Genomic DNA, 22,924 nt, shown 5'->3' on the forward strand with positions numbered 1-22,924 from the left:
CAAAGACAATGCAGCATTGTTAATAAAGTTATGGCTATCCAGGATTTATTATATACAGCACAGCTTCTATATTTACAAATCATATAAAAGACATAATACAGCAGTTACATAAGATGTAAGTCCACAGTGCAAACAATGTCTGATGTACAAGTTCCTTTTTAGAAAATGAAGTGTTACGAGAAGCTGGACGTAAGCAATAGTTTGCTAAAAGTGTTATTTATTGATATTCTCTGTGTGACTTGTCAATGGGAGCCAGACACATTATAAAACAGGAATGCCAGGCTTGGAAGGCTTCCTGATTCACTTCTAAATTGTCACAGTGAATGCAAAGCTTGAAATTCAAACAGAGAATGCCAATAAATGTCACTATGAGCTTCATAGCTTTAGAGATTCCTGTTAGATAGGGCTCCTGTGCAAGCTGAAGGTGATTTTCTAACAGTAAGGCATTCCAATACATTCTAATATATATATATATATATATATATATATATATATATATATATATATATATATATATATATATATATATATATATATATACACTAAAATAATATGCAGGTGGACTTGCTTTTTATAGGATGGTAACTCAGTCAAGAATGCTTCCTAGTAATAAGATTTACACAACTGTAGATTGTATTATGTACAGTATGATGAACTCACACTCAGAGCATCTTCCACTGCAGTCCTGCCTTCCTTTGCCAGCAACATGTCATACGGGTAGAGTCTTTGGAGGATCTGTTGTGAAGACAGCATGGGAAAGGCTTCCTGAAAGTAAAGAGAACACAACTGACTTCCACCTTATCTAATATTTGGTACGCACTGATATTGATGCGACAGCATCTGATGTGTCTCTGAATTAGACAGGCTGCAGCAGATGGAAATGACATCACGTTAATTGAATATTATGAGAATGATAGTAGTGTGCTGTGTAAGGCAGAAGCTGATTTTCACCTACTCTACTGGCTCGTGGAGTGGATATGAGCTTGCATTGTACAGCAACCTATATGATATTCTATACAGAAGCTTCACGAGTGACAAGACAATCATCTTTATCACACTCGATAGACTCAGGAACATAACTGTTCTATGAGGCTGAATTTTTCATATCTGATATTGCTGATATTGATGTAACCTAATCATTATTCACACTTCAAATATCAGACTCTGTTTGGATGTACTGTACACTGATCCATTCTTGACTACACACTACAGTATAGCTAGTCGTGTTCTGTGTTGATCAGTCACTGAACCCAAGGCTGTCTTATATAGTTCAGCTATCCCCTTTGGGACTGGCTGCAATACACACCAGCCACAGTCTCTCTCCTCTGCAATGACCTACCAGAATGTGAACAGCAGCGGGCAGGCTGTCCACTGGGAAGTCTGGAAGGCCAAGGTTAGAAGACTCTTGGGAGCACAGGGTCGTACCAAAGGACAGGAGCTGAGAGACTCTGAGGAACAAAGAGAATGTAAACCTGAACACTAGTTTTACAAATGGAAAGATAGGAGGAGGAAACAGACTGCCATGAGCTGACAGATCTAGCAGGAAGTCTGTCCAGATAATGGTGCACCAATCTTTACAATAATCAAACCCACGTGAAGTGAAAGAAACTGAGACTCTTACGCTACACTTTAATGTAAGAACTACCCAATAACTTTGAAGACCCTTTACCTCTCAGCGGGAACATTCGGTCCAGCAGCATAAAGAAGCGTTAGTTGGTCCTAAGGGGAGGAAAAGAAAGAACATGAAAGAACAAAATGGGGTTTATTTTACTTTTGTTTTTGTTTAAGGAAAACAATCATTTCCCATCCCTCTGTCTGAAAATACTGAACTGCTCAACCTCAAGGATCTGACCACATTGACTTAGAGACAATAAACATTAGTTGTGCTAAAGTTTGCCATATTTTGTTACTAAATTTATAAACAGTGTTCAGTGTTTGTTTTAACTTTTAAGTCTCCTTCATTTTCTCTGGCTGGTTGACTAAACCAGTTTTCTTGTTTTTCTCCTGATTTCTGCTAGTTTGCAATGCATCCCTGCAGGCACTGTACCGCTGCAGTAACAGCTGTACTACAGCTTGCTTACCTTGAAAGGCAAGTAATAAATGTCTCTGGCTTGGAACCTTGAGCGGAGGGGAGGGTCCAGTGGGTTCCCAGTGTACCTGGGGACAGGCAAGCCCAGTGCAATCACTCGGAAATCCTCACTCACACGCACAATCTTCCAGACATCCATCTCTTCCTTAGTGTGATCCTACACCAACACATCATCATTTATTAGAACTGTGGGAGTGAGACGAGGCCACTGGCCCATCAAGGCTTAAATAGTAATACAAGCATCACCAGATACGTGAAATGTCTCCTTCTTGTACTGGACAGGCTGATCTTTAGCAGAAATACTTCTGATCTTTGATGGAACTGGTTTCATTTTCGTGGAAGACATTTTAAAGAACCTGTGCAGCTCTATGCAATGTTTTTAATCATTTACCGGAAACTAAACCTTCTGCCAGGTTCCTAAATGTGTCAGAAAAACAAATGTTTGCTTTATTTTAGTTTTTTAAACTATGTATATTTATACAATTCTTTCAGAACAGGGGATTTCACATATTACACAGCACTGGTTAAATTGTGAAATCCGTGATAACCATTAAAAAAACACAGCTTTACATAAAGCAACTAAGAACAGCTTTGTTGCAGTCTTCTCCATGCTCATGTCCTGATGAATCAAAATTTGCTAATTCATTGAAAGTTTCTTGTATTCCAAACAACCCATTTTGTTAGTTATTAGCTGTATTTTTTTAACCCTACAATATATTGTGCTGAATGGCTCTCTAACAACATCAACATCGGGATTTGTTCAAAAATACTGTCAATCAGTAGCTCATCGTTAACCTGCAGCAGTTTGTCGTAGCGCTGGGCAGACATGAGGAAGCGCCCATCCTCCAGCTGCATCTCCCTGTTTTCCAGCAGGTTGTTGAGAACGGGCAGGACGTTTCGCTCGGCTTTCTCCAGTCCCTCTAGCACCAGGATCCTCCCGTGCGTCGCTGCACGGACGGCACACTGCAGAGAGGAAACAGGCATTAGAGCAGCACTTACACTTTACATAGCATCATCTGCTGAAATACTGTAACACGCTACTTACCTTATCACACATAACAACAATAATCAAAGAGGAGAAATACTCCACTGATCTTACTCTCAGAGATCAAATTCCCAAATGCACATTTTATGTTTAATATGTTATAAACCATAGAGGGATACAGATTAGCAGTACAGCATGCCTGGATTTCTCCTCCGCGAGTTCGTCCTAATTGGGATCAGCTGCTTTAACCGTGTTGTCTTGCCACCAAAAGATGTCAAAGATCAAACAGCATAATAAATGATGAAAAGAACAAGGACAAAAGAAGGCACTGGCAAAAAAGAATGAAACAAAATATAAATAGAAAAAGGGAGAGAAAAATGAAGGCGCTCAAACACCATCAAAATGGCATGTTGGCATTACAGTACTTGAGCTTTACAGGGTTAACCACCTGCTCCCTGCCCTCTTGAATCAGCTCCACAACTTGCACTGCCTTTTTGTACTGCCCTCTGTCCTATTTAGGGTCGCAGCAAAATGCCAAATCAAGATAAATTCAATTACTTCAGCTGGAAAGCGCAGGTAAAGAACCATGCGGCATCAGAAGCCAAGGACACCGCTCATTAAAGCTTCCCGATAAGGTGATTGTAAGGAGAGATTCAACAGAAGGCTTACAGGATTATTTTGGTATTATTAGACAATAAAAGCATTTTCGGTTTTTATTTGTGAATTAAGCAGAAACATTCTGCGCTAGAAGAAATGGTAAAATAGGCACAGAGCCATTCGTGTTTCTGATTAACAGAGGAAAAAAACGAATGGGCTCTGATGTTACAAATGATTGGAGTGCCATGGTAATCAATGAAAATAACTGCATTTAGAGATGAGAGGCTGTAAAAGAAATAGGATAATCAGCCATGGAAGTAATTTGAAAGATGAACTGCACTGTGGAGACCTGGAGCAACAATATGAAAGAAGTGCCTTTTCTGAAAAGAAAATGCTGCAATGTTTAAATTATACAGGTGAACCCACTGAAGGCTCAAATAGACCTTCACTTATACTATGCTGCATAAAATGCTTTGCTATTTATATTATGTTTATGGGCTTAAAGTAGAACAGGCTGTAAGGTTACAACAAAACCCATTACTTCTGATTGCTGCCTGCAGTGTGGTACCTATTCATGGAATCTTTTTCAATATGTACTCAATTGTTGGTACATTTTGAAGACTTGTTTTCATTTTGTACGGGCGCTACCATTAAAATGTCTTTATGCACCATTGCTGCCATTGCTGGGCATGTTGCTTCTTCATTACAGGAAATTACACTTGAATTGAATAACTATGTGAAAGCAAAGAAAGAAAGAGTTACCATGTTACTATAACTGTTAGGGGGGGAAAAACATAAAAACCTATGGGAAAAAAACACACTTTATAAATCTAGCTTTCTGACGTAAATCTGAGGAAATAAAAATAAAACCCCAAACCACCAACCATGGAATTTGAATTTAGATTAAAATGTAGGTTTGATCCTGTGGGTAGAAAACACACTAACTGCCACTCAAAACTTTACTTATAATTAATGATCCCTACAGCTATAATCACATCAATACTTTTAAAGGCACCGACGCAAAAGAAGCAGAAACCACACAAGAGCCAAACTGCCTTCATCAACGAGGAGGACAATGAATGAAGTCCTGTCAAAAACACGATCTGAAAGAACCAACATTGCTTTTGTATTCTTAATTGGAAATTGTGCATGCAAAGCCAAGGTTTCTGTCATCCACAACAAACAGACCATTAGCCTGACAACATATCCGCTACCATTAAACTAATGCTGAATGCCATGTATGTTTACAATGTAGTTAGTGTGTGTTTGTTTCACTGGGTATTGCTCCATTACAGGTTTCATTAGAAAGACTATAGATGGCTAAACACAGACATTAAGATCCACACACACACATACACACAAAGACAATAAAATGTGTCTCCTCATACGGTACACAAATCCTTTGCAAAAATAGCAAGTTGTGGACTGTATGTGCATGGAATAAAACATTTAACAAATTTATTGGATAGAAAACCCTAAATCTTAAAATAAATACGCTCAGTAAACTATTCTATAAAAGAAGGCTTTTCATGCTCACAAAGGCTTCTGCAGCCAGACAATTGACACAAAAAGCTTGAAAACACTTGGAATAGAAAGGGCTGAAGGGTCATGGAGGCGTGTTTCTTCCCTCTGTGAGCTCTGCAATATACACCTGCTATTGTGAATGGCAAAGCAGACACCTCTCCTTGCATGCCTTCCACAGCCAGATACAAGAGCTGAACTATTTCAATGAAAAAAGGTTGAAAGAAAGCTAGTATTTTTGCAGACAGAACAAGTTGCTTTGAAAACTAAAGATGCATATTTATACACCTTGATTACATGTGCAGGATATGAAAGGAGTAAGGCAAGCACATTACCGGTATGTGAATTGTTATTGTAACATATGCATACTAATTATTAGGACTTTACAAAGAAGCCTTGGAGAGCAGCTTCAGAGAACTCATTTGCTGTGTTGTACAGTAACTAGGCAGGAACCAGGTCTGGTGGGAAGTCTTTGAAACTGAACTTGAGTACAGTGCAATACAGCTAGCTCTCCCACTTGAAATTCTGAAAGCGTGTTTCATAAATGATTTCCCACTGGAATGATCACATCAATGTTACAACAGCAGTTTGACAGATCCCCGTCTCCCAGGAATAACCTTGAGGAGGAACATTGCACTTTCACAATATGCATGCACAACGCCAGGGGGCTAGATTGTAGTGAAAGCGTTTACTTTGACTAAGGCAGGGGTGGCCAACCCTGGTCCAGGAGAGCCGCAGGGTCTTCTGGTTTTCGTTCCACCCCAGTTCTTAATTAATTAAATCAACAGAAAAAAATGTAAGTCTTTAGCCATGATGATTTAAAGATACCCAGAAAACCTACAGGATTGTGGCTCTCCAGGACCAGGGTTGGCCACCCCTGGCTACAGACTGAAGTCTTGAAACAGAAACAAACGGACAAAGGGGGGGGGGGGGGGTGAACATAACTTACATATGAAGGGGTAACGCAGGCTGGGCCAAGGTGAGAGATCTGGATTGACTCCTCTCCAAGTGTCTTCAGGGACTAAAGGACAGTGTGAGCTTGGTACTATGACAGACTGCAATGTTTGTCCTTTTCACTTCCTACACTGGTTAAGCAGCACTGTTCTAATTATTCTGGAAGGGATCTGGCGGGGTTGGATTCACACAAGGGTTTGATGCTTATTGCTTATATGCTTAATGTTTATTTATATCTGCCTTAATGGATTAAATACAGTTGTGAAAACATTACAGTTATCTAGATGGTTATTAAAGAACCCAACAACGACCAGAACAGATTCACATATCAAACTGTTAATCCAGACATTTAATCAGTTTCAGTCTATACTGCACGTCACAAGGTAGCGTATCAACCTTGACAATGACTGGATTGCAAAACCTGACAACGACACTGGCAAAATGATCCTTTGTTAAGTGGGTAGTGCAATGTATATTTACTGCCACGAAATGCATTTGTTCATGGTGTTTTGTGTTGATTTCTCCAACTGGTAGAACAAGCTATCATAAACCTGTCAAGCACATCAAGTCTTAGCTAAGAACCTGAAGAGGATTAGAGATACATCTCTTGAGACCAAGGTCTGGATAAGCCAAGTATTGCATCGCATATATCAGTTTATGGGGGGATTTAACGTCAACCTAGTTTGGTTTACTTCAGTGAAGACACAGGAAAATAATATCTTAAAAATGCAGACTTAAAACAATGTGGTAAAATGCTTTGCTTGTGCAAACTACGAAGGCCCATGTAAAATGATAAAAGCTTAGATTTGTATTCAGGTTATGGCGATTTATTTATGCACACTTTTGAACTGTAAAGTAGTTACATGTTCCAACCTGTAACTAAGAGGTTGCTAACTATTTTTGTAAATCTTTTTAAAAACGAAATGGGCTCAGTGATTTTACCTTTAAAATGCTTAACTAACTGAATGACAAACAATACACACATTTTGGATTATTATATTGATTGTGCATACATTTATTGAGATTTTATTAATTTTAACTATGCACTGTATAGACTCTGTACTTGGTCTGTCAGAAAGCTGCCTTTGACAGATGGAAGAACGCCTGGATAATAATGTTGCTACTTTCTTCCTCCTCCTTCTGTTCAATTGGCAGTGTGAATCGTAAAGGAAGATACACACACAATGAGCCCACAGTGTAATCTCAAATAAGCACTGGCAAAGACCATGGCAGCAATTACTGCCAGATCTCTACATGTACTGTGTTGTGCTTCATTAAAATGTTCAATAAAATGCCATTCTAAAATCTTAGCACCATCATGCAACCTTCTCAATCTTCCATGCAATGATATTGGTGATTTTTATAAAAACATATATTTAAATGAAATACAGTTAATCATCTTATTTGTTTTAGTTCTAATTAATGCCAAAGTGAAGCCTGTCATTTCAAATCATATTCTGCTCTACTTCCATACCTCCTCCACCACATGTCCACTTCAGCATCCAATTTATTATCAGGCTGAACTTCATAAGCCTGAGAAACCAATCATTAGAGAGCTCAGAGTCGAACAAGAAATCAAATCAGTTCAGCCATGTTTTTCAATTCAAGCGGCTGGCAGACTTCAGGATTGCAAATAAATCCTCAACTAAAGAGCCAAAACAAACCACAACAGATACCTTTTTAAACAGGTGCTTTTGAAAGGTTTTTAAGGGTTTCTTTTTAAAACACTGAATAGGGAATCGCTCCCCTTGGTAACCCTCCAGAGCTAATAAAGACTTGAGCAGCTTAGGTGCATTAATTTACGCTCTTATTAAAAACACCGACAATGCTGCAGATCACCTCAGTCACCTCACAAAGCATTCTTTATGTGCCACACTCCCTTATCAGCTTCCCTGCACTGTGCTGTATAAAACAGCCTGGAAGGAGGGATTCATCAGCTTCCCTCACTGTGCTGTATAAAACAGCCTGGAAGGAGGGATTCATCAGACATTTCGAAATCTAACATGAAATACTGTACTACTATTATGGCTTCCAGTAGTCTTTTGCAATCATTTTGTAGTTTCTTTTTATTACATGATGTTAAATAATAGATCCAAATTATGTTAATATAGTTTTTAAAATGTCTCAATCCTAAAATTTTAGGTGATGCAAAGCTTTTGGCCACAGCTCTAGGTCGAAGGGACAAGTTACACACAAACGTTACATTAACAAATCATTACAGACCACAACATCATCCATGTCAATACAACCGTTTAGTTCAACAAGTAGTTCTGCAGCCCTAAAACAGCTGATGCTGCAAAGCTTCTGAAGCCTGGAGGCCAGGCTGGTGATTGACATGTCTCTTTGTGCTGAAGAGAAACATCAATACCCAGACCAGCTCCAGTGTTCTTCTATTAACCTTTCAACTCACAGCCCTCTGACCAATGGAATGAGCTGCCAGAAGCCATCAATGAAAACCACCTCCTGCTTGTCTTCTTTGAAGTTTTAAGTTGGCTGAACGTCAAAAATAAGATGCATGTTTTGGGTTTTTTTTTAAAACCTGATTGACAATGGTTACATTACAGTCCTCTTGAAGCCAGTCATTTGAAGTAATTTTATATATATATATATATATATATATATATATATATATATATATATATATATATATATAACATAAAAACACCAGCAGAAACCCGCGACCCTCATTTCCACATCATTGCACAATTGTTTCCACAGTAAACCACAACTCTTTCAGAAAATATTTATGTGGGTCTTTAAAGCCAAAGAAATGCAGGCGTTCATAAGTTATTCATTATATTATTGCACATGCAAAAACAATTACTTTTATTTATCAGTTATGCTTTTTTCTGTCAGCATATGTTTTTTGTTAACATTGAAAGATGATCTTCTTTATAAATAGGTTATGTTTTGTTCCTGCTGACATTCTGCATTGTCTGTAATGTGAAAAGTTTGTTCTGATCTGACTGCCTGCCTTAGCACCACCTCTGCTCTGACTGCCTGGCTTAGCATCACACACATTTACTGTAGCACCCTGTGAGAGAGACAGATTGATTCTTGGTGATCAATCTCTTTCCTGACCTGTGAGGGCGCTGTGTGAAGGGAACAGAGTGCCCTGGAGTGGAGGGTCAGACAATTCATTCCCAGGGTTAGAAGGAAGTTGGTCATCTAGAAAGGGGGCAGAGCTACAATACACTAAATCATCGACCCGGAGCTGTCGCCAGAGACCAGCACAAACCCGGACGACACTGCACTTTGTTTCTTGAATAACTGTATTTGCACCACGAGCACTTTAGCACTCACTGTGGACTTGTGATTGTGTTCCGGGACCAAACCGTGGATTAAAACCATGCAATACACGCTGCTGAATTGCCTGTTTCTCATTGTTATTGTTTACTGTCGTTTTGTCATCAGACTTTGGATTATAAAAAATAAATAACATTGCGCCTTGATTACCGTTGTCTGTCTGGTCATTGATCACTCCTGCACCTGCACACTGTTAACCACTTTGCCACACACCCATAGCAACTTGCTCTTAATTCAATGCACACTGAAATCATGAAAACACTGACGTAAGGATGCAACACTGCGTAAGGTAGTATAGCTTCAACTTCGACATGACACTGCCACCTGCTAAGCACAACTATTATGTTCAAATACAGTGTAGCAACTTGAAAGTGAATGCTTGTTTAATTTTGACCTCATTTCATTGTATTGTTGTGCAGTTACAGTAAAGTAATTAATGGCTTTTTTTTGTCCAGGACATTGGTACAGTAACCATGGTCTCAAAGCACAACCAGGGTATTTTGTATGTATCTACTGTATAAAAGAGGATTTTATTTAGTGTCCACACTACTTACTACACTCAGATAACTGTGAAATGGTTAACATTGTCGTCTTCTTTACATTTGACTGCTTTCTCCACACCCAGAGGTGTACGTTTCAAATCAGAAACAACATCAATACAGAAACATGAGAAGCACAAACTCTTTAAGAAACTATTACCTTGAAGGAATATCTTTCCAATTAAGCAGCCACTTAAAACTGAATGGGAAGTGTGTGTAAAGTGTTTCAGATGTGACTCTCACTTTCCTGGTGGATGTGAAAGGCTGTGCTGGCCGAAGGGCAGTGTGTGTAAAGTGTTTTTTAGATGTGACTCTCACTTTCCTGGTGGATGTGAAAGGCTGTGCTGGCTGAAGGGCAGTGTGTGTAAAGTGTTTCAGATGTGACTCTCACTTTCCTGGTGGATGTGAAAGGCTGTGCTGGCTGAAGGGCAGTGTGTGTAAAGTGTTTCAGATGTGACTCTCACTTTCCTGGTGGATGTGAAAGGCTGTGCTGGCCGAAGGGCAGTGTGTGTAAAGTGTTTCAGATGTGACTCTTACTTTCCTGGTGGATGTGAAAGGCTGTGCTGGCTGAAGGGCAGTGTGTGGAAAGTGTTTCAGATGTGACTCTCACTTTCCTGGTGGATGTGAAAGGCTGTGCTGGCCGAAGGGCAGTGTGTGTTAAGTGTTTCAGATGTGACTCTCACTTTCCTGGTGGATGTGAAAGGCTGTGCTGGCTGAAGGACAGTGTGTGTAAAGTGTTTCAGATGTGACTCTCACTTTCCTGGTGGATGTGAAAGGCTGTGCTGGCCGAAGGGCAGTGTGTGTAAAGTGTTTTTTAGATATGACTATCACTTGCCTGGTCGATGTAAAATGCTGTGCCAGCTCGGATCTCTCGCCGCTGCTTCAGATCTGTCTCCGTCGTGTCTCTGGACAAGGCCACATACTCCACCTCTCGCTTCGTCAGCTCCTGAAGGATTGAGAAGCACAGTCACTGTCAGAATGGGGCCTTTCACACCTGTTTTTGTACCTCTTCCAACCCCCGCAGCATCTGACCTAGCTCCAAGTCACTCTCTACTGCAACTGGCAGTGATTCATCGACTATTGCCACCTCGTGCTGGACAAACCATCTGACTCATCTGTAGAATGTTCTCTGGTCGTCTTCCATCACACGTGCTGTGACAATCCCACTCTCTCTGCAGTTTCAAAACCCTAATCCATTCACATTTTACAGTAAGATACAATCAGGTAAAGTGTCCTACTTCACTATATGGACCCAAATATGTTTTCCAATTTATATTTTTTGGTAAGTTTTTGGAGTTTATGAGTAGGGAATGATTCCATTAGCTTTCCCTGCACAACTTAAAAAACATTATTCATTTATTTTTAGAATTCTTTAAAGCCGTCATGTTTCAAAGGACAATAACAACATACATTAATGAATGCTGGTACACATTCAATGAAGCTTTAATGAAAAGTATTTTTTTAAATTGCATTTATATAGGTGCTTTTTATACAAAAGTATCGCAAAGCACTGTACAGTACATAGCAGAAAGATACCATTTCATCCATACTGTCTTCCCTACAACACCTTATTTTTGCAACATGCTTCTACATAATAAAAGTCATCCACCGCGATAAGAGAAAACAGCTACATAAAAACTAGACGATAACTTCAGATGGGCACGTATGCAGTTCAAGCCCCCCCAAGTCAAGAAGCTTCATCACCAGAGGCAGAGTAGTGGGTAAGGTGTTCTATGTTGATGGAGAGGCCATTTCAACAGTGTCAGAAAATCCTGTAAAGAGTCCTGGGAGGTGGTACAATTGGGATTTAAAGGACACAGTCTGTGGTTGAGGCGAGACAGCAGGCAGTACAAGGGCTGAAACAGATTGAAAGTAGTGCACTGCAGGGCAAGCTTAAAGTCTGGTGCTTTCAGTTTGGTCTTCTTCCAAGGTTGCTATGGACACATATACCTCGTTTCCATGGACAGCCAACTTGAGCCGACTCCAGTGCGCTCCAGTTGGTCTGAATTCTCCCAGAACTCAAGTTGATGGACCACTCGAGTTGATGAAAACGGTAGCGTTTCCATGTTTTTCTGATTTCCATTACACGATAGTAGATGTTAAAACTTCATGCTGATTTGAACTCGGCTCTCGCCAAGATAAGCACCAACTAAGACGTAGCTTTACAGTAAACTAATGTGATCCATATGTGTCTCCATCCATTTACGTTTCCTTCCATATGATGATGTAGATATCCTTCTGTCTGGTGTTAATGGCTGAAGTGTAATGCTGGCTCCAGGGATCAGCTTATTTTGCCTCCCTGGCGCATCAGCACACACAACGGCTGCGATGCTGGCTCCGGGGATCAACCACAGTGCGGTCTCCCCAGCGCATCAGCATGACAACCGTCTGGATTGAGCTAAGTAGGGTACATCTCTGGGGTTTTCAAGTGGGCACCTTCCATCCTCAGTGTTTCGTCGACTAGCCCACGACACCTCAAGAGGGCTCGACGGTGATTCTGGCGTCCCAGCATCACCCCCCTCCGTCCCCCACTCAACTCAGCCCAGCTTACTTACCTGTACATCAGCGTTTCTTTCTTTCTATTGTGCTTGAGATCCCCAGCCAGAATCTTTCCGTCTCAACCACAGCCAGTTGCTGCTCCTCTCTGCTGCTTCAGATAAGTTCTTCACTGTGCGACGCAACTCTTGGCCACTGAATCCGATGTCTCTGAGAAACCGGGTTGTAGAGTGTGCCACAAATCCTCGACAACCCACTTCCACTGGGTAAACCCGAACTCTCCATCCTCGCTGTTCCGCTTCAGTGGCTAGATGAGCATACCGCAGTTTCTTCCTCTCATACGCCTCATCTACAGCATCCTCCCATGGCACTGTTAACTCTACCAGGTGAACAAGGCATGCTGATCCAGACCACAAGACAATATCTGGTCGAAGGTTAGTGGTGGCAATCTCAGGTGGAAAAATAAGCCGTTGACCAACATCTGCCAGCATTTTCCAGTCTCTAGCAGCTTCCAGTTGTCCTGGGCGAGGACTGGTTTTAACACCTTTTCTTGGTGGTTGCTCTCCTAGGCGGAGGAATGTTGTCTTTTGTGTGTAATGTTTTGATGGAACAGGTGACAACTTATTGGTCATGTTACGCTTGTCTTCCAATGCTAAGGCCAAACATCGCAGCACCTGGTCATGGCACCAAGTAAACCGTCCTTGGCTAAGAGCCACCTTACATCCTGTCAAAATGTGCCTTAATGTTGCAGGTGATGAACACAAAGGACATGAGGGATCCTCTCCTACCCAGAGGTTTAGGTTCTGTGGTGATGGGAGAACATCATATGTTGACCTGATGAGGAAACTGATCCTGCTCTGTTCCATTGACCATAGGTCTTGCCAGCCAATCTTGCGTTGTTCCACACTCTCCCATCTCATCCATTCTCCCTGCTTGGCCTGGGAAATGGCCTTTATACACCTCATCCTCTCCTCCTGCTTTTGCACCTCGTTGACTACCAGCTTCCTCCTTTGAGCTGGGGCTGCCTTGTGCCATGTAGGAGGAGCTGAACTGAAACCAAGACCCCCTCTTCCATGCTGAACTTGCCCCATGATATCACCAATTCGAAGGGCAGCCTTTGCATCTTCCACAGCTTTCTTTGCCGCCCACTTTCTTCCAGTTTTCAACACAGGTGCTGCCTCCCTTACGCAGTTACTCTGAGTTACCCGAGTTATCACTTGAGTTGGGCAGGAAATACTACCGATTTTCCCAAGAAATGCTTGCGAGTTAAAGTCAAGCTGTAAATTTGTTGCAGGCAGTATTATAGTCAAATTGTCAACAATTTAAAAGATAGATCCTTGTACATATTTTTGTGCATTTCTTTCACGCAGTACATATACATACATTGCTCTATATCACTACAGAATCACACACACACACATATATATATATATATATATATATATATATATATATATATATACAGTACTGTGCAAAAATTTTAGGCAGGTATGAAAAAATGCTGTAAAGTAAGAATGCTTTCAAAAATAGACATGTTAATAGTTTATATTTATCAATTAACAAAATGCAAAGTGAGTGAACAGAAGAAAAATCTACATCAAATCAATATTTGGTGTGACCAGCCTTTGCTTTCAAAACAGCATCAATTCTTCTAGGTACACTTGCACACAGTTTTTGAAGGAACTCGGCAGGTAGGTTGGCCCAAACATCTTGGAGAACTAATCACAGTTCTTCTGTGGATTTAGGCAGCCTCAGTTGCTTCTCTCTCTTCATGTAATCCCAGACAGACTCGATGATGTTGAGATCAGGGCTCTGTGGGGGCCATACCATCACTTCCAGGACTCCTTGTTCTTCTTTACGCTGAAGATAGTTCTTAATGACTTTCGCTGTATGTTTGGGGTTGTTGTCATGCTGCAGAATAAATTTGGGGCCAATCAGATGCCTCCCTGATGGTATTGCATGATGGATAAGTATCTGTCTGTACTTCTCAGCATTGAGGAGACCATTAATTCTGACCAAATCCCCAACTCCATTTGCAGAAATGCAGCCCCAAACTTGCAAGGAACCTCCACCATGCTTCACTGTTGCCTGCAGACACTCATTCGTGTACCGCTCTCCAGCCCTTCGGCGAACAAACTGCCTTCTGCTACAGCCAAATATTTCAAATTTTGACTCATCAGTCCAGAGCACCTGCTGCCATTTTTCTGCACCCCAGTTCCTGTGTTTTCATGCATAGTTGAGTCCCTTGGCCTTATTTCCATGTCGGAGATATGGCTTTTTGGCCACAAGTCTTCCATGAAGGCCACTTCTGACCAGACTTCTCCGGACAGTAGATGGGTGTACCAGGGTCCCACTGTTTTCTGCCAATTCTGAGCTGATGGCACTGCTGGACATCTTCCGATTGCGAAGGGAAGTAAGCATGATGTGTCTTTCATCTGCTGCAGTAAGTTTCCTTGGCCGACCACTGCGTCTATGGTCCTCAACGTTGCCCGTTTCTTTGTGCTTCTTCAAAAGAGCTTGGACAGCACATCTGGAAACCCCTGTCTGCCTTGAAATTTCTGCCTGGGAGAGACCTTGCTGATGCAGTATAAATACCTTGTGTCTTGTTGCTGTGCTCAGTCTTGCCATGGTGTATGACTTTTGACAGTAAACTGTCTTCAGCAACCTCACCTTGTTAGCTGAATTTGGCTGTTCCTCACCCAGTTTTATTCCTCCTACACAGCTGTGTCTGTTTCAGTTAATGATTGTGTTTCAACCTACATATTGAATTGATGATCATTAGCACCTGTTTGGTATAATTGTTTAATCATACACCTGACTATATGCCTACAAAATCCCTGACTTTGTGCAAGTGTACCTAGAAGAATTGATGCTGTTTTGAAGGCAAAGGGTGGTCACACCAAATATTGATTTGATTTAGATTTTTCTTCTGTTCACTCACTTTGCATTTAGTTAATTGATAAATATAATCTATTAACATGTCTATTTTTGAAAGCATTCTTACTTTACAGCATTTTTTCACACCTGCCTAAAACTTTTGCACAGTACTGTATATATATATATATATATATATTATTGCATCTGACAAAGAAAAGCCTTATGCTTGTATTCATGTTTTCAAATATTTGTATTCAGTAAAAATGGCTCTTTCACCTTACTTGTTTTTCACGAACCCGGATGTATAATTATGTTTCCTCACCCTACAACATTTTTGATTGACATTTAGCGATGTAATTTTCTCCCACAGAATCCGGGCTCCTGCCCAAATTGGGAGCCAACTGGAGTAATTTAAAATCATGGAAACAGCAGGTGGGGGGAGCAACTCGAGCACGTACCCGAGCTCTGTGGTCCATAGAAACGTGGTATTACTGTGTATGAGGTTTCCTTGTCAACAGTAGAGTCTGGAAGCCTTGATTAGTTCATACATAAGGAAATGACTGGGAGTTCAACAAACTTGAATATCAATGGATATCCAGATTATGTGATCCAAAAGCTCTAAATTGACATTTTAAAATCACAGTGCTGCCTTAAAAAAGGTACAAATCATTTTTTCTATTCATCTGTGTATTGTTGGAAGAACTAATCGCATCACGCCCAGCAATAATATACAACCAGCATAATCCAAAAAACATTCTCTGTCTGCTAATTAATACTGCTACAGCACCACTAACTGCCCTGTTATTACATACAGAAACAAATCTATAATCTGATTCACTTCTAACAAGCCTCAATAACCATCACTGTTAGTAAATTGATCCTAGCACTGTTGAACTGCCCAGCACAGAAAATACCATATGTACAACATTCTGCAAATTATAGATTACTCAAACTGTTAATTGGAATCTCACAAAACACACTTCACATGTACAGAAGGAGTGAACTTAGAAGAAAAAACCTGCTTATAAATATGTGGCAAAGACAATGATGTTCCTTTTAAGTTTGCAATCAATAATTCAGTATCGTTTTCTACTGTTGGATCCAATGTATTTAAAAACTCTGAAAAATCAATCAGTAGATTCAATCACCATAATATATTATCAACACGAAGCAGGGGTCGCCATTGGCTCACTTTATGTAATAAAAGCACGAGCATTGTGGAGTGCAAGGGGAGTCATGTGATCGAGAGCTCACTGGTTCGAATCTCGGTCATGCTGTTTTGCCGATCTTTGCTGGGGGCCCAAAGGAAGGGATGCAGTGGAGTTTGTCTTCCTGTGTTAGGGATCAAATCATACTTCAGGTACCCCTACTGGTCAGGTGCATGACAGGATTCCGTACCTTGGCAACATTTGTTAATTAGGTATGATGGGCTGATCTTCAGTCTTTCTAATCAACACTGTAAGTAGGTTGCAGAGGCTTTGTTTACAACGACTTCTACCACCCAGACTGGAATGTTCTTTTTCTACAATTTTGTTATCACACCTGTTTTCTAGATTTTGGAAATGCACGTTCTAAGCATGAAGCGTCTTGAGGGAGTATTCCAGTGTCAGTTTGGTATCACTAAAATCGTTCAATGGGTCAAAATGCATCAAATTCAAGGGACAATAATCATCTTACTGAGACTGAAATACACTTCCTTATCTCCTGTACTGCCATTGTAAATGCTGTGTTATGAAATGCATACCGCACTACATCAAAACAAAGAATGCAAGGGCCAACGAAACTTGGTATCCAAGGGACAGGGCACAGAGCTACATCAGTGCTTACCCAGTGCCTGTCAAAAGAACATTCTCAGGAGCTTCACAACATGCTTCTCTGAATAAAGTCAAAAGAGGTAAAAGTTTATACTGCAGTTGCTTTTACATATACAAAATTATATACATTAAAAATGCAATATTCCATTGTATCCTTTTTATGTGGCTTACACAGAGACCTTAACTTACCAGATACTGCATAGCGATGGAGCGGCGAAGAGGACCAGGGGGACCAATCAGAAAAACATCCTGTCCCAACAGGTCTTTCTGCATAATCCATCTGAGATGCTGGGCCACTGTCTGGGGCAAAGCTTCAGACACTGAAGAACACAAAATCATACGTCACACAACACCCAAGGCAGTTGTCTTATTGCAGCTGAGATTCAGTTTGGAAAGCTTGTTCCTTCATGGAATTCAGAGCATTATAGAACATTATGGGGTTAGGGTAACATGTGGAAAATGTCCATGCTGAATATATCCGGACGGCCGTGATTAGGTAAGTAAAATTGGAACATTTCTGTAATATCATTCTAAAATAACAGAAAGTCATTGTGAAAACCCTTTTTAATGCAAAGTGTGTTGCAATGTCACTTAGAATTTTGTTGTAAATAATAAAAAGGCCAGGGTGAAAATACATATATATTTTTTTTTTAGCAGTGAGACAGTCATTGCGCTTTACCTTTATTTTCACTGTAAATGTAGCCATTCTAATTACCCATTTGAAAATGGATATTTTTTATAAAATGATTATTTATTTTAAATAAACACCTGAAAACTAAAGATTTCTTATTTTTTCCTTGCATGCACAAACTCTTAAAGTGGTTACAGCTGACAGCAATTCCATGAATCTGACTGCTCAAGCGCTCCCATTCACAGCCTGTGTCTCACATGTTCAGTTAAAGAAAGTTCTCAGTCTTCTTCACTTACTTCCATTTAGCCTGTTACTGTTTCACTTTGTATGTCATTAGCAATGTCTTCAGGGTCATATGGCTGGCTGCACATTTTAGCATGAGGCATATTACATGAAAGCGGCCTGTTGTTTTATTAGGCCTATATCCTTTTTTTTTGTTGTTGTACTTATCTACATTAAAATGGAGCTTCAGAAATGTCTAAATTATACTGATGTAGCAGTGATGAAGTAAGTGAAGCACACCAAGGCCTTACATGAATTATTTAAACTGTAAACCATCTTGAATTTGAGTGACATTCATTTGACCTAATTTCTGCACTCTTGTTCACCAAGGTGGACACAGCATCTTATATAAGTTACACAATACAATAGTTCCACCGCTAGTCATTCATAGATAACAGTTATGAGGTCTAATTTTAAAACTTGACATTATATATAAAAAAGAGGCTGTTCAGCCAAATGGTATTTACTGTTTAACGGAATAGAGAAATAACAATTATTAGGACTACAACAAGGAATACAGAAATAGCTTCCTCTCCTGTTGTTTGCTTTCCTAGTGTACTGTACTGGACTATGGAGGGACCTTTGGAGTGCAATGGAAATGCAAGAGAACCCACTGCCCTTCATGCTGAGCCACAGTACAGCTATGGCCAAAAGACTGGCTCACCCCATAGAATTAACTCATTTTGCTTTCTAAAGTGGAATGAAACCTGCGGAATAATGCTATACCTTAACATACAGAATTACATACCGCTTTGTAGTTTTGCATATACAGCATGCTGATCCCAAGATGAATTGGGTTTCTTCACATGCTTTTGTTGTTTTGCTTAGTTTTAATTAACTGGACTGACCTCATCACAGGGTCATGGTCTAATTTTCTTCCACCACTTCTAATTATTACCACTGTAACTTACATTAACACGCTGTCATGTAAATGTCAATCCATAGAATTAAAACCTGATTTTTTATGGCAGGTGTGACTTCAGGTCAAACACTTTAATTTAAACCACAGTACCTTGCCCGATGTATTTTAGGGTGTTAAACATTAACACCAATGTGCATATGAAATAGACTAAATATTAAATAAATAACCTTGCACTGCATAGTTACTATTGTAAGGCCAACATCCATATTTTACATGCATACTTCTGATCATGTTTAAGGCAAAATTCAAAAGGTTTTTTTTTTTTTTTTTTTCTCCCCAATTTGAAATGCCCAATTGTTTTTTAGGCTCAGCTCACCGCTACCACCTCTGCGCTGACTCGGGAGGGGCGAAGATGAACACACGCTGTCCTCCGAAGCGTGTGCCGTCAGCCGCCCGCTTCTTTACACTCTGAAGACTCACCGTGCAGCTGCCTCAGAGCAGCTCTGGGCAGCTTACAGGCAAGCCTGCAGGCGCCCAGCCAGACTACAGGGGTCGCTGGTGAGCCAAGGACACCCTGGCCGACCTAACCCTCCCCCCCCCCCGGACGACGCTCGGCCAATTGAATGCCGCCCCCTGGAGCTCCCGTCCACGGTCGGCTGTGGAATAGCCTGGACTCGAACCGGCGCCGTCCAGGCTATAGAGCGCATCCTGCACTCTAGCGAGTGCTTTTATTGGATGCGCCACTCGGGGGGCCCTAAAATTCGAAAGGTTTAACGGCTGGGTAAATGCGTATTCTCAGCAACGGGGATACTGTACAATTCAGAGTTTTGCACATATCTAGAGAGCCAGGGATGAAATGCACAACAGTTAATACCTTCTTTAACACAGGTTACTGGATGCATCATAATCAGAGGCTAAGAGGCTGTCTGTCTGTCAATTTGCATTTCTACACATACAGTATGAAGGGTGAAAGCTTATATATAGTCATTACTTACAGTAATTAAAAGGCACAAGTTCAGGATTCGTAGGTGACTTCAACTTGAATGAAATGTCACCAATTTTAACAGTATCCCCTGAAACAAAAGACAAATTTTCCATTTACCCAGTCCTTACAAAAAGAAAGATACAAAATTATGCAATTTGTGTGTCATAATATTTACCACGAAATGTGTCAAGTATCTTGACAATTCTGACATTTGTGTATAAATCTGCCCACCTGTAAATATATGTTGAGGTTGAGAATAAGCACACCAAATAAGAACAAGTTTAATATCTTCATATTAACATATAGCACAATTGTCTAAATCAAATGCATAAAGTAGAGACACTTAGGTGAAAACATGGTGCGTTGCATGGCTTTGTCTTGCTAAGAACGATGCCTTTTTAAGAACAACATTGTTTACAAATAATGAGATTATGCTACAATGGGGGTAGTGTGCCTAATAAACATGCCACAATCAAAGAAGCTCAGATAAGGACCATTAGTAGATCTGGAATGCAATCAGTCTGAGGGGTTGAGCTACAGTCAATTGCTAGAAGAGCCCTATTATAAAACACCATGACTAGAACCTATGAATACACCTTTTTTCCAGGTTTACAGGCCCTACCTAACAACACAGTCAGGTTGCAAATGTGGAATGTTAACTGGTCAATTTAAAAACTATCGAGGATGTTCCTGAAAAGTACAGTGTAACAAACTATGATAATGATGTTTATATTGTCACTATTCTGATTCAATGCAAGTCTTTAACTTGGGAGGGAGTTGAATGTATTGGCATTGCCTTTTCTAAAGAAATAAAACTGAATGTTATGGCACTCCCATAAGCCCCATTGAATAGCAGTCTGTCTGAGTCACTCCATGTTTTACTGTGAGTTTAGTTAGGCAAATCTGAGACTCTCTCCAGTTACTGAGTCACACTAAAACATGGGATGACTTAAACTGCTAAGCAATGGGAATGTTGTTGCTGCTTGCATAACATCATTACAGTAACAAATAACAGTTATGACTTGAAATGCTGATTCCAAGCCGAGACACTTCGTGGTAATCTAAATACTAATGCATCAAAAGCAAAGCATTCAAAATGAAGGGCGAACTGTTTCAAGTACTCCGTGCTACCGCTGGTAAGTGCAGTCTGAACAGACTAAACACAGTACCGGTGTAGCAATGTTTTAGTTTATGCTTACAGATCTATCAACCGGTACAAGTGATTATGTGGGATTGTTAATCCAATCCAATACTTTCAAAGGAGCTATCTCGTGTAACATGACATTTGTTTACCTGCTGTCGTGTTTATAAGTTTGACCTCATGTTGTTTCCTTGACCAGCCCCCTCTTCCAAGTACGGGACCTAAAATATTCCTGATTCTTCGTGCAGCTACTGCAGCAGCCGTGCCACCGCACAAAACCCGTGACTGCATCACAATGCAATGATGCGACAGTTAACACAATATTTAAAATCGCCAATGTTATAGCTGACGTTTCGTCATATTGACTCCACAAGAGCCGGCTGCTTGCTTGTCAAACGTAATGGGGGACATAATAAACACCGTACCAGGAGTGTCCCATAAGAAACTATTCCGACGGGAAAATAAACCTGTCAAATATTAATTTCCGTACACGCACGCGGGCAGAGCAAAGTTCAAAAGGTTTATGAGTGCTGCGGCACTTTGAAAGTGAATTTACGTTACATGTCTGTTTTCATGTTTGGTTAATAAACGAGAATAACAAGAAACAAGACTTCACACAGGCTGTTCTTTAAAACCGTTGAAGAGGTGTATATAAAATAACGGCCACTGAAAAAAAATCACTTTCATTTTGCTGTGGTCGACATTGTTTATACCTTTTAGGATTTTGAATGCTTGAATCAGATCACCGCGTAGTCTTCTTTTTTCAAGACTGAATAGATTCAATTCTCTGAGTACGACATGCCTTTTAAACCCAGGATAATTCTGGTTGCTCTTCTTTGTACTCTTTCTAGAGCAGCAATATCCATTTTGTAACAAGGTGGCCAGAACTGAACACAATATTCTAGGTGTGGTAACAACGTGAACTGTAATACGGGTATTGTCAGTGACCTGTATTATTCTGCTATCATTTTCCTAGCTTTCCAGAGAAAGTAGCTTTCTGCTTCCTAAATCCAATGACACAATAAAAGGGTTTGGGGGTTGAGACTTCACATTGTGGTGTCTTGTGTGGTGGTCTTGTGATGTAAAATACTGCTCACGCTTTACTGAGGGCTTAATGCAATTGTGTGCATGTGAAACTAAACACAATACCAGCGCAAAGGTTCAAAATACTAATTAAGCATGGTGTATGATGGTAAAGGTGGACATTGTTGAGGAAGTAATCCATACAGCTACAGGCTACTTGAACACAATTGTAAACAGTTACAGTAACTTATTGCTTTTAAAAACTGTAGGTACAGTTAAAAATCGTTACTTCTCAGGGGTGACCAATTACTGTCCTGACAGACTCAGGTCAGGACTCGACTGCGCCATGTCCGTGCCCCGCCCTCTATTCCAGCCGCAGGAACCCGCCCCAAGGCTCTGCTTAGCCTGTGAAATGGATTCACTCATCACTACAGGTAAGGTTTCACCTGTGTTGTTGAAGTGCTTCATGATTTTCATGTTATGCAATAGCCATAGTTTCTTTTTATTTGTTACCTGTGTGAAAAATGAACCATTACAGTTACTGAAAAATGTAATCAGATTACAGTAATGCGGTACATGTTATGTGTTACTTCCCAATGCTGAAGGTGACATTTGGTGTGGTGGCAGCACTGACAGTAAGCTACTGGGCTATTTATGATAGACACCTTATTAACTGTCTATTCTCTTTACAGTTGAATTTCTGACCAAGCGATACTCCTGGCACTCAAATGAGTGGTCTAGTAATTTTAACCACTGGAACAGGGCTTAAAATGATTATAAGCAGCCTAATAAACCAGTTATCTCTTGTAGAATGGCTAATTA

The 22,924-nt window shown here is 40.4% G+C and overlaps 1 protein-coding gene across 1 annotated transcript in view; it reads right to left on the reverse strand.

Moving 5' to 3' along the window:
• Nucleotides 1-21,525, reverse strand: part of LOC117407220 (von Willebrand factor A domain-containing protein 8-like) — a 109,593-nt gene extending 88,068 nt beyond the window's left edge. Inside the window, exons 1-9 of the mRNA XM_059029384.1 lie at nt 21,232-21,525; nt 19,949-20,026; nt 17,368-17,498; nt 10,827-10,937; nt 2,885-3,052; nt 2,082-2,246; nt 1,670-1,719; nt 1,340-1,448; nt 661-765 (exon numbers count right to left, since the gene is read on the reverse strand). Of these exons, the coding sequence (XP_058885367.1) occupies nt 661-765; nt 1,340-1,448; nt 1,670-1,719; nt 2,082-2,246; nt 2,885-3,052; nt 10,827-10,937; nt 17,368-17,498; nt 19,949-20,026; nt 21,232-21,370 (1,056 nt within the window). The 5' untranslated portion in view covers nt 21,371-21,525. The remainder of the gene's footprint in view (nt 1-660; nt 766-1,339; nt 1,449-1,669; nt 1,720-2,081; nt 2,247-2,884; nt 3,053-10,826; nt 10,938-17,367; nt 17,499-19,948; nt 20,027-21,231) is intronic.
• Nucleotides 21,526-22,924: the final 1,399 nt, after the last annotated feature.

The sequence above is a fragment of the Acipenser ruthenus genome, chromosome 8 (assembly GCF_902713425.1).
Source record: "Acipenser ruthenus chromosome 8, fAciRut3.2 maternal haplotype, whole genome shotgun sequence".
Taxonomy (NCBI): domain Eukaryota; kingdom Metazoa; phylum Chordata; class Actinopteri; order Acipenseriformes; family Acipenseridae; genus Acipenser; species Acipenser ruthenus.